At 39.8% G+C, this 16,924-nt stretch overlaps 1 protein-coding gene across 1 annotated transcript in view; it reads right to left on the bottom strand.

The window, feature by feature from the left end:
• The window catches only part of gabbr2 (gamma-aminobutyric acid (GABA) B receptor, 2), a 143,765-nt gene that overhangs the window by 33,546 nt on the left and 93,295 nt on the right, over nt 1-16,924 (bottom strand). Inside the window, exons 8-13 of the mRNA XM_029514678.1 lie at nt 16,689-16,749; nt 11,763-11,843; nt 10,620-10,770; nt 10,168-10,300; nt 8,705-8,812; nt 5,693-5,815 (exon numbers count right to left, since the gene is read on the bottom strand). Coding sequence (XP_029370538.1) covers nt 5,693-5,815; nt 8,705-8,812; nt 10,168-10,300; nt 10,620-10,770; nt 11,763-11,843; nt 16,689-16,749 — 657 coding nt within the window. The remainder of the gene's footprint in view (nt 1-5,692; nt 5,816-8,704; nt 8,813-10,167; nt 10,301-10,619; nt 10,771-11,762; nt 11,844-16,688; nt 16,750-16,924) is intronic.

The following is a 16,924-nucleotide window of genomic DNA, read 5'->3' as shown; positions in this document are numbered from 1 at the left end:
CAGAGGCTGGAAAGCAGAGGGGAATCTCTGTGAGTGAACCTAAACTTCTATCTGGAAACGTGCAGAGTGTGTGTGCATCTGCTCCTATCAGTCAGTGACGGTCTTTCAGCCCCGTGCATGTACAGTATTGCTCTATAAATACTGAACATCTTCTCTGCATGTGTCACCATGCTGAAGTGGGTGCCCTCACCTGCTATTTTTGTCTCAGATCAAAATTGCTCCTTTGTGTGTTATGGATGTCAGAAACCATGGCCGTTGCCATGGTGATGCCACACTGCAATATTTTTTATTTATTTATTTATTTATTTATTTTTTGCAGCTCACCCGCCTGCCGCTGCTTACAGCACTTCCAAGCTGGAAAAAATTACGATGGAGGGAGGGGAAGGAAAAAGAAACTAGATGAGAGACTATAGAGAAGTGGGATCTGCAGCCGCTTCCGACAGAATGCTAATCATCCTTTCTCCACTGTCTGTCCTTCATGATAAAAGGGGGACAATGCCCAGTACCATGAGAAAAGAGGTGAATGTGTATGTAAACACACAAGGTTAGGTACAAAAGCCAATGTATTAGTGAGCACATACATTCCACCTATACATATACAGGCTCAAACATGCATACAAGGTCATTGTATGAAGGTGTGGATACATGGAGCAGAAAATACAGAAGTTCAATCCACACACATGTATGTGCTTCAACGCACATGTTTGCATTAAGACTGCAATCTTTGTCAGTCAAAAGGGCTCCATCTGATGGCTACCAGCAGTCTGCCCTGCTGCTGAAACATCTACGCCATTAACAAATGCTCAATTATTAACAAGGCACAAAATGGATCTAATTGCTCACTGCCGTCCAACATCTCCATCAGAATTCTCAGGACGTTTCTGGAGCAGCTAGACTGATTCCTGCACTCACTGAGCTCCCAGGGAAAAGATAAGCACAATATTTTCTCTGCTGTTAGGATTTAGTGGTTAGAGCACTTAAAAAAAAAAAAAATCCTACAATCTTGGCAAAGTTGCCTTTAATCTGAAATTTTTCAGTCAATTAAGTTTTATTTTTTGTATTGTACACACTTAAGTGCAGATCAGAAGCCAGGCTTGGTTCAAAGAGGTTGTCCACCATGTCAAGGTCGCAAGTAATTTCTGGTGAAGGCACATCATCTGCATACTGTAATTAGAACTGGGGGCTTGAAGTACAGCCATGAAATAAGACTCGGGGTCACTCTCATCTCATTTTGGAGACTCAAAGCCTTAACTCTCTCCGTGATCTCTAGCCTTTCGTTACTTTTATTTTGTAGGGTATTAAATCAGTCATATTTTATGAAGCATTCCACGAGGATCTATTGTCAGCCTCTTCACAGTTTCATCTTATTGCTAATGCTAATAAAGGATGCAAAGGGGGATGCCCTAGTTTTGCTAATGGTAACTCATTAAACTTAGCTTCCTGCATTCAGAGCAGAGGGTTCACCCCTGGTGATACAGAGGATTGATTTTGTCCATGTTTCAACAGGCTAAATCTTGGTTAGATAGCATGAGCAAGATCATTTCAATTACAATTTCAACAAAAGCCGGCTATCTACTTATAATATTAATATGTCCTCACATCTCTGACCACACAGGACATAGATGTAAGAGCTCACCTCAGTGTAATCTGCTTTGCTCTCAAACACACTACGGCATTGATGAATATCTGTCTTCACAACATTTAAAATGCAACTAACATTCCTATAAAAAATGTTGACTCTTACTATCCCTGTTATCAAGACCTTGTGTGTGATGGCTCAAATTGCGGACTGGTGAGTGCTGTTCAGTACACAATGTTGTCAAACAGCAAAACCTTCGATACAGCAGATAGATACAAGTCTGGCACCCTGAGGTCAATGTTACTCTCTACTCAATACAGTTGGACAAAGAAAGGGGGTGGCAGCGTTAGAAAGACAGGAAGGAAGTGAGAGTGAGACAGAAAGAAAAGCACCCTAAAACTACAATCTGCAGTGATTCCAAAGGCACATTCCATGCTAACCCATGCCTGGGTCCGACAGCACCTGGGACATGATCAAAATTATTAACAGGATAATCATCTCAGGACTAAAAAAAGTAAACATCTAATATTCCACCCCCTTGTGAATAAAAACAAATAATCAATGTAAGTGGAGTGAATTTAAAGCCCACCCAAGAATCACAATAATGACTGGAAGCTAGCGGTGTCACAGTTCTCCAAATCTTTGATTCAATTTCATTTTTGGATTTTAAGGTCAAAATTTGATTGGGTTTGGTCTTTTTTTGGTCCTTTTAGCACAGTCGGCTATTCCATTTTCAGACTAGTCTAATGTAATCAAATATAATTGGTTTAATGCCATCTTGTTTATTTATTTAATTCTTACGCTATAAGATGGTATGCATGGTGTCATGAGTGTAATTCTCTATCAGCTGTTTACAATTTACTTCACCAAGGCCTTAATGTTCTAACAATATACTTCAACAGTAATAATGAAAAAATTTATAAACCTCAGTCCAGAATTAAAATCCTAGAACCAGAAATAATCAGAGAGAAAAAAAAAAGTAATCTTGTAAATCATGTGGACCTGCTTTCTTTTTCACCAGTACACGACAGTGGAGATAAACTGCACCCTAACAACCGTTAACTACAGTCTGCAGCAGTGTCTGGGCTGCTTGATCAATTCCCAAATGCTTTCTCGTGGAGCACAATTCCCTGAGTGAAGGACAGATTTCCTTTTAACCAAATCATCACTCCATCGATCATGTTAACTCTCTGCACACGCTTATCATCATTTAAACTAAACTGTTGTTAAAATTTTCAGTTTTATTGATTTTATATGGCAATATGAATTGGACCAGAAAAATTTAAATTTCAAAATCATAAAAGGGTTTGGACAAAGAGAGAAAGAAAATGAAAAATGTTCAAGAGTTCACAGTTAACTGGGTACCTAATGGTCCTTCTCCTTTTGCCAATTACTGTTAGTCACAAGGGCTGCTCTCACTGGTTTCTGAGCTATGCAACCATCCACCATGGTCCCATTTAGCCAGTTCTCTAACCCAACCACCCCCATTCCTCCTACTGTAGATATATATGTGAAAAAAATTGCAGTTTTAAAAAACACAGTGGGCTTTAATATGAGCCATTAAACCTGGGTGGACTTCTGCCAGGTTGAATATTTTTGTGAAATGATGCTATGTTTTATTGAAACTTCATTTTGGATTGGATCCTTGTGCACAGTGGCCCCAGCTTACCAACACTGCATCCTCAAAGTCTAACCCTTCTACAGCTCTAGTAGTGCAATCAACAAATAAACATAGTGGGATGGCAATATGTTTATTTGTTATTCTTTAAAATGACTTATATAGCTCCCAGCCAGATAACTCCAGTGTTTTCTCCCAGCCTATCCCTACTCCTGACCCAGTTTTTGTGTATTTGGGTTGCCTAGTGGTTCCTGGTCCCACCTGAAAAGCCTGGAGTCACTGAGCACAAAGGAGCCCCAGGCTGCCTCTCCTTTAGCTGAGCCTCAAGGGTTCACTGCTACTGGTGCTGTAAGTCTGGCAGGTGGAGTAGGTCTGGGGAGCCTCTGCCTGAGCCCAAGCATGCAGATCCATGACCCCAGAGGGGTGCAGACTCCTACACTGAGTGTTTAATATATTCTCAACACTCCCCTGGCCAGAGGCTTAGAGTCTGAGAATACTCCACAAGGATTCAAATGAACACACTGACAACATTCACAAATGAATATGTTAGGCAAGGGTTCATTACACCCCTCTAGGCAGGCTTAAATATGTAAGTGGCTCTTATCAGAAATGAAATACTGCTTTTTCCAGAGTTGTAAACGTGCCTTATGTGTACCTTCAGAATATGGCAAAAGAAGCATGAGATGATTATTACAGTATTACATACAGGTTTCTTCCTCATAGATCTCCCACAAGAATCTTTTCATCAAGGTCTGAGATGGGTATAAAAAATTCAGAGGCTGACCTGCTCCCACTCCTCTTACATAAGCACTATTTATCACTTCACAACATCTTCATGTAATCGAACACATGAAAAAGTCAAAACTGAGTGCAAGACAGTGTCAGACAACCTTTCATCCTTCGCAACACTTGGCAACAAAAAAGGTAACATCATTTATTCAATACAATCAAAAGAAGTCCCCATGAAAATCCACCATTAAACCCTACGCTCACTGCAGCGACCTTCTGATGACCTCTGTTTAGTAGAAGGGTCACGAAGGATCCGAACCAATGCTGACAGTCTCCTGGCTGACATACAGAAGTCTAGGGGACTTGAAAGACAACTCATTAGGGAGAATCTCCACTTAGCAGGATCCTTGGTGTGTGGTCTTCAAAGACATAGGATTTAATCTCAGCTGCAGCAGAATAATTGCTCCTGCTTGTCAGTTATTAGCACCAACAGTAGTGTAAACATAATTTTTCTTGTTTCATTATTTTTCTCCACATAAAGGGGATAATATATAGCAATGCAAAATAGATTTTTCAGTCATGCTATTGTTAGTTTAACAAGCCCAGTGGCATAGACAAATCCAGTAAACTGAAAAGAAAAAAGTACTTAACATGATTTAACATTATTGTCAGCCACTTTTGAAACTTTACTTGCTTCAACAGCATTCTTCACATTTAACAAACCACAGCTGCAGTGAACATCGTCACTAAAAATTCAGTGTCACATGCAGATGCAGTGCCTATCCCATTTGTACAGTATGCCTTACTGCAACAGCTCCTTAGCTCATTTTTCCGTTACACTGCATTAGTTGCCCTCAGCCTGATGCAAGCCCATATTTGAATTCCACAGCCTTATGTTTGAGCAGTAGGACAGTAGAAAATCACCCCAGTACGTGCTGACATTCTGAGAAATGAATGATAAAAGTTATTTTAGTATCTGAAACCTTCCTGACTTAAGTGCTTAAACACAGTCTTTAGGTCTTCAGGTAGTCTGCTGGACACACAAGTGATAAACTGCACCAGAAGATTGAGAGACAGATGCACCAAACTGTTAAAGCATCCTGAAAAAAATGTCGTTCTAAAGACAAGAAGGAATGATAACTCAATCTGCCATTTTAGCCAAAGTGACTAAATCCTCAGACAATAAAAAATGTTCAGTTGTGCCTCATTGATTCACATTCTTCATTCCCTTAATGGCACTGACAGTTATCTGCTAATAGTGTTGTGACTAACTGAAAACACTTTTCACACACCATCAATCTTTGATGCCAAAGTTACTATATGTTCATTTTAGCCAATCGGGCACACTGCTAAACTAATCTTGTACCAGTCTTAGACAATCTGAGTCTTCTCTAACCAGTCACAGCAAAGTAGAGTTCATTCTACCCCACACCACAAGGAGAAAGTGATGCCAAGTGCCTCTTTTCCAACAGGCCTTGCCAAAGTCTCACATCCAAGCTGGCAAATGTCCGGCCATGGGATGAGCACAGGAGGCAGCGATGGCTCACATCCTGACCCAAAAATAACAAGCACAACACAGATGCTCGTGCTACAGCCCAAGGCGGACATTTTGTTTGCCCGAACTCCAAATACACAGGCATTTTTAGCAAGAATTTATGCCACAGGGATTTTCCCAGTTGAGGCAAATCATATTACATCAACAAAAACAAAACCCCAATCAAGCACAAGTTTGGAGAGTGTGAAAAAACATCACAAAGCACACTGACCTCCAAGCTGTATTCTTCCACAGTCCTCTTAAGCGGATCCACAATCTGCCAGCAAATTAAGATGCACAAGTCGATTAGCAGCATCCCGCCAACAATAATCAACAACTTCTGGTCCTTTATGATCTGGAAGGAAAAAAAGAGATGCTTGTATTAGCCAAATAGTTCACACCTGCTAATGTTATGTAATAGTATTTATGTCCATAGAGCCATTTCTCTATGGACATGGACATAGAGACATTTCTTATTGACCATTGTAATTATGTGAACCAAGTGATTCTCACCTCGTCCTATGACCCAGACCCCTGCTGGTTTTATTCTAACATCTAATCAGGGACTGATTACACCGCATTTAGCTGCAATTAACCACCTACTAGGACAGGAAACCAGCCAAATTGTGTCCAAAGACCAAGACCTTGTTCGGAATTTCATACTGACACTACATGTTGCATATTAAGCATCAAACATCGCACAACTCTAAAACTCTGAGGAACATCTAGTTCTGTCAATATTAAGCCACCAACAAATGATGGATTTGCTATCTTGTGGCCAGAGAATGTGGAAACGATCCACCAAACAAGAGCCAACACTGTTGACCACTAAAAGGCTTCTTTTGTACCATGAACTTTAGAAGGATGAAAGCCGTGACCTGTTTGTGATCTTTATTTATAATAGCATTTGACTATCTGGAACTGCAGATCAAAAGAAAGGTCAGGGTACACAAGCAGGGCTGTGTTTGGAGAGTATCACATAGCCCAGATGCAACACACAGGTCTCACACTGTGTATCCACCAGTGGGCTCAGGATGAGATGCATGAAGGGTTTGTTTTTTGGATCTGCTCTGCTTTGATGGTCATGGCATTGAACAAATATTGGCAAGGAAAGTTGAGGCACATGTCTTGTAGAAAGATTGCTAATCAGGGCAGAGTAGAGAAGCAACGCATGTCAAATGTTAAATGGAAACTTCAAAAGACATGAAAGAAAGAAGAAAGAAATTTTCTTGAATATTGGTAAAAAAAAAAAAAAAACAACTCTTTTTATATGTCATATTAAACAAATCTATAATTCCAACAAAGGAACAGTTGTAACAATGATATGAAAAATGTGTGATATTTTGGGGAAAAATGACAAATTAAAGACTTAAAAACTCTACACCACCATCTGCTCAAATATGATATGTTACTGTGCCAATGAGTTTGCAAGAAAAATTGAGTAATGACTCTGAATTACCTGAAGTGTTATCTACTATTTCCTTTTCTCCACTAATATTGGCACAGACATACTTGTTGGGTTCTATAGTCTTCATGTATACAGATGAATTTGTTCATGGAAATAAAGCATAAGAAAATGAAAGATTTTGAAGTTATCAGATGAACTAACCTTTATACCTCACTATATAACATTTATATACATATGTATGTGCACATGTGTTACGAAAGTAGTAGGGGTGAGGGTGTAAGTACTGGTGATTTATTTTTAACTGAGTGTGTTTGTGTGTGTCTGTGGTGTGTTTTTGTGTGTAGGTGGTGAAGAATGACCTTGATTGACAGACCCCCTCACACCACTGCATACTGTCTCTGGCACTGAGCTCTTTAAGAAGTGAAGAAGTACCAGCCACAGCCCACCGAGTGGAACCCTTATTGAACACACCACTGATTTACAATCGATGCTTTCCCAGTGTGTGAGCAAAAAGATTGAACGAAGCTTGAGGGAGTGCGGGAGGCACTCCCAGCCCAACTATTTGAAGAAAATATGGCCAACACTCCAGCTTGCCCCCCTCTGAAGCCAAAGCAACTGCCCTCAATCAGTGTGGAGCAAGTGTGATGTAACATATAGACACACATACACATAGATGTGTGTGTGTTTGTAAAACACTGACCCAGGCCTGGAGCCAACAGAGAATATATCTCGAGGCTTAAGTGGTAGTAGAAAATCGTTCCTCTGTGTTGTCTCCTTTAGCAAAGGAAAATAAGCTAGAGAGGATGAATGGATCAAAGATAATTGGCCGTGAAGGGTCAGGAAAGAGATACTGCACACACAGAGGTAAAACTGTTTGGGTTTCCTCTAATGAATACTTTGAATATATGACAATGAAAATATGAGAAGTCAGGCCAACTGCCATTAATTTGGAAACATTTAAACAGCCGATGCAGTGAGAGTGTACTGACCTTACCACAAAATTACAGTAGCAATAATAAAAGTAGAGTCAACTCATGGTTTCTTTTCTTTTAGTTGGTAATTTGAAGTCTTTTTATTTTTATCTATCTTTTGCCGTTTTTTGAGCTTTCCACTTTTCATCGTAAAGTGCCCAACCCATTTTCAAAGCCGTTTGTCTCATCCCTTTCTCTGGCCATCTTTGTCTTCCTCCTCCTGTCTCTGTACCCTCCCTTCTGCCACTATATCTCTTAAACTTCTCCAACTCTTTGATCCATCCCTCCTTCCTTGTCTTTCTCGCTCTTTTTGTGGCAGGCCACCCACACTTCCTCTGATATATAGGGAGAGAGACAATGAGGGGGAGGGCAAGAGCTATAAATACAAGAAGACCAAACACAGTTACACTCAGTGAACTTGGCACCGCTTTATATAACTGGGCCATTGGAGCAGATTGGGTCAGATGTTAAAAGAGTCATTTGTATTTCAGATTTTTTTTTCTTTCATAGATGATTCTAAAAGCAGGTGCCATGGACTGCCAGTCTTTCAGTGTTTGTTAAAAGCAAGTGTCTGAATACCAGCGCCCACGCAGCAGTGGTGGGCTTTCAATACCAATATGAAGCCTCCTGGATAAGGTCCATCACGTCTATCGGTTTCTGTGGTTATCTGAACTGGTATTTATCCTATCAAGCACATGCAGTGATTAAAAAAAGGTTACAGATCCAGGTTTAGACAGAATAGATCATATCTCCATTAAATAATAACAAATAAATATATAGTGAAGGCCACTGGTCAATGAAGCATTCAATACATTATAAATTTAATACAGTATTATCAATATTTAATTTTTTTTTTCATGTATACCTTCTTCTTCATCTTCACATTTTTGAAGATGGCGTGCACCCTCCAGGTCTTGGCAAACATGGCTCCGAAAGCTGTGGTGTATCCAACAATGAGAATCCATGTCCGAACCTATCAGAACCACAGGAAAAGAGATAATCGTGTGATCAAGGATTAAAACAACATCTGATCTGACAGTTATATTTTCTTGAGAAGCTCATTCAAACTAACATTGTAAAGCGCTCTAAAAATAAGAAACTGTCAATTTATTTTTTACTCTTCAGGTTTTGAGCTTTGGGAGAATGTCCTGGACCACTGAAGCTGTCACACTCCTGAGAGCTTGTACTGTTTTTGCACAAAAGACACTGCTGAAGTGTTTTAAAAGCTCTGAATTTGAATAAAGCCAACAAAATCCTAATATAGCTACAGAGTCTGTATATGTGTATACTTGTGTGTTTCAGCTTTATCTGATGTTTGTTTGTGTGTCTCTGTTGTTCTGTGTGAAACACATCTGAACCGCAGGTCCTCTACACCCACACACATTTACGCCTGGCTCTCCTCTTGTGACACTTTCCACCATGTCGAGAAAGCAATAAAGCCAGGCAAGGACAGAGCATTTGTGAAAAAAAGACAGCAAAAAACAATTACAGCATAATTTCTCAAGGACACCAGCACATATTGATTGATGGTGAAGGGATCAACCTCTGTGCTTCTTTGCTGTACCACCTCATCTGAAGGAACAAGCTCTGATTTGGTTCTGCAGCAAAGCTTTAGCCAGGTGGTAGAGCACAAGACTTGCCTTGTCTGATACTACTTTACTGTGTGTGTGTGTGTGTCTAGGAGTGTTATATCTCAGCGGAAACCAGTTATCACTGTAATCAAAACTCTTTAATTAATCTGGCATGTACAAAGTCACACAGTAATGCTACCTGAGGGGCGAAACGTAATGTCTTCCATGCTAGCTATAGACCCGAAGAGAGATTCAATCAATTTCTGCTTGGTTTGTCACATAGCAGATGGTTAGTGTTTCAACAACATTCTCCATGTTATAGCTCATCTTACTTATATGAAGTTTCAAAAATGCTAAAGTTGAGTTAAATGCAATGACTAAAGCTAATCTCGTTAGCGTTTGAAGCATTCAATGAGTATGACATTTGAGAATTTTGGAAAACGAGTGACGTGCTTGAGCATTTGGTCACTTTAATGATTCATTTATTCATTGTTTAATTTGTTTATTAAATTAAATGTCTTACTTTATTTGTTTTCCCCAAACATGGAAGTTACAAGGATTTGTTTATGTGATAAATATTTTTACTTGTGGATTTTTGGTTGAGAAGTTGTTACGTGAAACCTAATGTAACAACTTGGAAAATGCAATTGCAGGGAATTTACATTAAGAGACCAAAGGACGTTATTATTGTTTCATTAAAAACTAATCTGCCCGGCTTCTACTTTATGTAGTGGTGAAAAGTGTTCGGGAAACTCACAGTGCAGAGCGTCTCAAACTCTTTATCAGAGACAAAACCTCCATCCAAACCAAACAAGAAGATAGAGGCGTAGGAGAGCATGCCTCCCAAGATTATCAGGTTGTTCATGTAAGGACTGGACATCTTGATTAATCTGGAGGACAAGAGACAGAAAAGAATAGAATCAATCATCTATAAAATACAAGAATGATATTCATGTATAGAGAGTGAAAATAATGTGCCTCCAGGTAGTTGAAGAGTAATCATCATCCTCATGCTTCAGTATTTCGTTCAAATACTGCTCAATCTCCAGTAAGTCCTCTCGTCCTTCATTTGTCCCGCTCTTTCATCTCCCTTCACACCGACCTCTCATTTGCTTTCCCTCAACACCTTACGTGTATGTATTTGAATTCAGTAGTTCACCTTCATCTAACCCCTCGCTCTTAAAGCTGTTACCAATAACGGTCACAGACCTGTGGTTCCGGTTCTTGATGTTAAAGAACAGGAAAGCCCCAGCCATGAGCATGCCCAGGATGGTGATGGTGGACAGGATGCTATAGAGGGGCACATTAATGTGGCGCCGCTGCAGACGCACAAAAGTACGGTCCTTGGGAGGCTCCACGCCTGAGAAGAAAGGAAGTGGCACACACATACAAGAGCAAATGTAAAGCTGTAAGACAGTCTATTAACATGAGCCTCAAACATAATGTCACTCTAAATGGTATTTTCTTAGCATACTGTCCAATGGTTTTCTAGACATTTTCCCATTTTCCTGTGAGGTTGCTCTCTTTTGATGGCTTAAGTCCTGCCTCTTTCAAATCTTTTCCTTTTCCACTACAAAGCTGTGCCACTTCAGCAGACATGCAGTTATTTGAGATCCATTTCCTGTTCCTCAGTTTCCCCATAGTTGAGTTCAGTGTATGTATCTCAAAGCACCACAGTCAAGTTATTGTGGTTACCCCCTGCACTTTCTTATCTTCTGCTCTATTTTTCTCCTGTCAGTGTGCCAATCGATCTCAATGGCATCAGTTTACACATCTCCAGTTACTGTGGTCTGGGGAGTGGAAACAAGCATTTTAGATGGTACCGTCCTTTAGTTTCTCTCTGTGGGGCAAGGGTGATGAAGAGGAGAATAGCCAGGGGGATTGAACAAATTACAAAGTATGTCAACACAAGCAAACACAGTCGGGGCAAAAAATATACTAAATAATTGAGCTGAAAAAAGGCAGTTTAGAGTGGTAAGAGAGAGCGCTGGGTCCCCACACTGAGTGGTATTTCTGTCTTGGTATGTATGTACAGTAAGTGAGTAAACGAATGAGTGAAGACAGGGATGTGCCTGTAATGTATATAAAAACACACATCAGATGCATCAGGATACTTTCTACTTCAATGGGCTTCACATCTTTCAGTCAACTCTTGCACACTGTCACAAACAGTAGCAGGCCAATACACTAATATCTTTTTTTTTTTAGTTTTATCTTGTGATGCTTGTTGTGTCTGCTGTTGTTTTTGGCACACTACCACCCTGTTTGTCCTTTATATTTGTGTTTTACCTACTGCACAATCAATTTCCCTCTGAGGGACACAAGTAAACCTGGAGTTGAAGTTGTTCATACCCTGGAACCTTATGGAGTTGTTGATGAGGTCCAGCACATCAGCGATTGCATTGTACTCTCCGACCTTCACTTCCTGTCCCTCTGTTAAAACAAAAACACAGACGTGTATCTAGATATTTAAACATATGCAAGTGGATGCAGTTAACGGGGGGAATGGCAGCAAAACCAAAAACAGACAATCCCACCATCACCGATTCGCCCACCAACTTGGGAAAAACTAACTGAAACATTGACCTGATGATGGGAGTAAACTAGACTAGAGTTACAGAGTATGAAGGGAACATGAATGTCTGTATGAAAATTCATGGCAACCCATCCAGTGGTCAAAAGGAAAGAGGAAAAGTCGGGGGGGCCACCAGCAGTCTCCAGTAAGGTAACTTGATTGATTGAGAAATATTTCAGTCTGGAGCAAAGTAGTGGATCAACCAGCCCACAGACCATAATTGCATCATTTGAGTCTCAAGGCTGCCAAGGCAAAAAATTATTCATATGACGAACGGCCAAACCACTGGCTGAATATTTGCCCAGTGTTCGGGCAAGGCTTGTGAAATATTTCAAGTGGTCAAATTAATTCAGCAATGAAGAACTTAAATAGTGTATCACTATTATAGATTTATAAAATATAGCTACAGGGATCAGTATCAAGAGAGAATGTAATAAATGCTACTTCAAGTGAACAAGTAAATCTAATTCAAATAGTAATTGGATACAGTGAAGAACGGCCCAGTTTTAAGCTGTCAACCCTGGCACAGAGGTGCAACCTCAGGGAGATTTAAATCAGAGGGAAATCTTATAAAACCCATTAGTAATATCACAAAATAACAGTAAGTGCTTGGCAAGATTATCTTTTATGATTCTCCAGTGGTAAATTTCAGATACATCTTATTATGATAAGTAATTGATCTTCTTCTTTTTTATAATCTCAATTATCACTTTGTTTTACAACAAAGAAATGTAAGACACAATAAGGAGCAGATATGACAGAAACTTGCTCAAAGAGACATAAAAAAGCTCAATGTAGCAGGTGCAGATTTAAAATGTGCTCCATTAGAGGTACCTTCAATAGTTAAACAATCCAATCCTTCTTTGATATTTGTATTAGTTTATTTATGTTTTCTAGATACACACTAGTGAACAACTGTGCACCCCATTCTTACTGGAGCTCTGATTAAACAGAAGTAATTCAGGATTTCTCTCTCAGAATGAGTCCCTTAGGTTTAATATTGGAGAAGGCATGACCTTGTCAAAGAAAAAAAACAAAACAAAAAGAAACCTGAGCCTTCACTCATAAAGATTAGTTTTGAGTGTACACCAGAGACGAGAGAAGCAGGGGAAGGGAGAAAGCAGAGATTATTCTGATTCTTTTTATATGAGCACTACAGCCAACCTGTAAATTCCTCTGCTGTGCGTGTACAAATCGTTCTTGGTTATCACTCTTATAGCCCCATTGAACTTTGTAGCTTTGCCCTTGTCGAGGGAATGAGAGATAACATCAGCCTTTACAGAGAACACTGTGCACCCCTGGTAAATCACTTCATTTGATCTCCAACTGAATTAATTCTTCTATATGTGACTACTTCAGCATGGCAAATTTTAAATGTAAAAACAATAAAGGGTTGTATTTTTCAACATTATCAGTACGAAACGATCAATGCCTGTGTTTCCTTTGACCACATCTTTTGTTGGGATCTAAACAGCGTAAGGGATTGTATATCAGCAGTCCTACTTTGAGATGCTACAACACTATCCCAGCACTCCGTCCCCATGGGGAATATTGATGGCCGCAGCAGGCTGGTAAAACTCAATGTTCTGCTCAGCCAAAATAAATGCATCACTCAATTGGTCACTCCAAATAAATATTATTTATTTATTTATTTGGAGTGACCAATCTGGGTATTAATGTTTGGATAAACACACACAGATGTGTGAAATCCCAGCATGGCGAAAAACTGCTGCTTCATCGCTTCAGTGATCACTTCTTATGAAGTGCGCCATTTAAATTGCAAGGAAAAAGGAAATTGTTGATTAGAAGTAATTGGACAAACTCTTGCTGAAGATTCTCTCACTCACACACACACACACACACACACACACACACACACACACACACACACACACATATATATATATATAAAAAAAACAACACAATCAGACTGACAATATTAAAACCTCTTTTAATATTGTGGCTGATCAGTTTATATACAGTATTATTGAGCCTCTCTATTCCTTACAGAGTGACAAAGCCATGATTTCTTATCTACTGTGCCTGGTACTGAATTGATTTAAGATCTTCACTCAGAGGGACTACAACTACGATCAAGACCTCTGGTAGTGAGCTATCGCTTATCCCCATGAGAGACAGTGGGAATGAGAGCTATCGAGGCCCCTGACTCAGAACGTCTGACAGTGTAAAATGGAGGATCAGAGGCTGAGAACAGATGATAGGGTCATGTTGAGGATCACTGCCTTTTGAAATATTCAGGATGGGGCTGTCCCTACTCTCCTTTCCACCTAGCCCAGACTCTTGGTATGTCAAAAAGGTGACAAATTCATGATCCCTGACAAGTGAAGAAGAAGTGATAGAGTGAAGGCTAAAGAGGGTTGGAGGAGACATTACATGGAGGGAAGAGATAGGTGTAACATACACCATAGGCAAGGATTTAGTTGAGAAAGTGAGGGTGGCAGGCACACTGGAAAAAAGGCTCTTGGAGAGGAGAGAGAAAGAAATATGGAAAGAGTAACAGCACACAAAGAAAAATATATTAGAGGCCCGTGGCTATGATTCAGGCTGAGGGATCCGTGTAATTTTTCTCAACATCTCTCAGCATCTCAGTCAATGTAATATAGTCTTGAGGTGCTTATCCAAAACTGCCTGACCCTCTTTCAAACTGGTTGCTCCACAACCTCCAATTTTAACATGTCAACCATATCTGGAGAACCTCTGCCTCTCTATCAGCTATGCTATGCTCGTTTTTAAAGTATTTTCCAGGCTTTTTATGCCTTTAAGACAGTAATTGGCAGAAAGGCCAACAGATAACAGGGAGACAGAGAAGGGAAGGACCTGGCTGAGCCCAGGACACAGAGATTGCATGGCATGTGCACTAACCACTCAGCCAGAACGTTGCCAGGGATGCTTCACTTTTCTCTCTAACCACCAGTCAAAGGTAGTTTTTGTGACGGCACTCTGTCCCAATAAATTGCTCCTACTGTTCGGTTTGATTGGTGCACATGGCCTGCAATACATGTAAAGATGGGAGTTATTATACTTGACTTTATGCTTGTCTTTTGGGTTTTAACAGTTCTTAGATCAGTCTCTGTGTAGCTGTGTATACCTGTGCTTTACCATACACTAACTCTAAAGGACTTTTTGGTGCATGCGATGAAAAAAGGACAGTTAAGACGTATGCTGAAAAGGTTCAGTTTTTGAGTGACCTGTTGACCTGGATTAGTGCAACACAATAACAATAAACAATAAACAAACAAAAAGAAAAACAACAACATACAAACAGGCAACAAAAAATTAATAACTAACGTGGATTAGTTAAGATTAAAGTTTAGTCTTCGTAAAATCTTTTAGCTTTTTCTTGGCGTCATTCCATTAACTTTCATTCTAAGTATATACTCAATGATTACATACGGAGATGGGACAGAGCATTTGTCTCAATCACCACCCAATCCACTCTTTTCATTATGCAGTCACTACAAATATGTCACTTACCTTTCTACTACACATTAATTAACCGTGCTAATTCGGTATGAATAGGCATAAAGCGATATATTCTTCTGAATTCTATGCATCTTTTTACCAACCCACCGAGATTAGGCTATAACATTATTATCATTATATTGTTATTGAAAGTCCATGCATGTTTGGTCAGTTACAGGCAGACACACACCAGCATGTAAATGAGCACACACATACTGCCTTCCATCTCTCTTATGCTCCCAGACAGAAAACACACACACACACACTCAGACAGAGTGTGATGTAAGCAGCCGGAGGAATCAAGCCCCTCTGCAGTGGCAAAGATAAGATGGTTAGGCAGACGGGGCTGAACAGCCTCATGCAGTGCACTACATACAGTCTAGGGAGCCTTGGAGCTGGGAATCCCCTCCATGAAGATGTTATTCTGCCCGTTAGCAGGCCCTGCTGGCTCAAAGATAAGCTGAGCATGATGCTATTTGGAGGGAGGGCTGAGGCATATTTCTATGTGCAAACCTTCATTATCTATACATGCAGATGCATCTTTTAATCACACTGTTACCAATGCCATGGACCAGGCAGTTCAGAGTTTTAGATTCACTGCACTCATACAAACATGGATTGAGCATGCAGCCCATAGAGAGTAGTGTCTGTCTACGAACCAAAAAAAATAGCAAGGAAAAACAGACAACAGACCAAAGGATTTGTGTTCCTATTATGCAATCACGGGAATCCTCTCCAGAAAAACAACTAATGAGATAAATGTGTGTACACAGCATCTGACTTTGAAAGTGTGAAATCTTTCCACATCCCTATTCTGAGATTATAATGTTGCTAAAAAGCTTTTCTTAAGCCCTCTTGGATCAATTATAGGTACCAGTATATCAACCATGGCAGACTTCTGACTTGAGAAAATTGTAGTTTCCAAAGGGCTAAGGTAATCCTGAAATATTTCCGAAACAACTGTTGGTTTATTGAACACATCAAGTAGATGGAATTAAAAAACTGTTGCTCAGTAGAGTCATTGGGTGTTTGCCTGGAGCTCGGTATGAGAGAGTTAAGAAAGCATAAAAAAAACAAGAACAACCACCAAAAAAAAAAAACAGCTTTTTTTTCAAAATAGGTTGATCAAAGGTTGAGGTGAGTAAAGAAACACTGAAAGTTGAAAAGAAAATACATACTAGTTGTTAAAAGGTGTACATTCGCAGTAATGCCAAATTTACCTTGAAACTGGTTGAATTTTATAGTGCCCATCCTCTCTCCATTCCGAAACATTACTTGACCCTGAAAAGAAGGAACAAAAAGGGTCCAGCTTAAATATGACTTTGCGAATATATATAATAAAACATCACAGTCTTGTAAGAAAGATGCAGCATTAGAAGTGAAGTGAAATTATATAGAAAAAAAAGAAGAGAATGATGAAAAGATGAGGTGCTTACTCCAACAAAACGTATGCACA

This window comes from Echeneis naucrates, chromosome 11 (genome assembly GCF_900963305.1).
Source record: "Echeneis naucrates chromosome 11, fEcheNa1.1, whole genome shotgun sequence".
NCBI classification, from domain to species: domain Eukaryota; kingdom Metazoa; phylum Chordata; class Actinopteri; order Carangiformes; family Echeneidae; genus Echeneis; species Echeneis naucrates.
The sequence above is the reverse complement of the archived record's forward strand: the minus strand, read 5'-3'. Positions and strand labels throughout refer to the sequence as shown.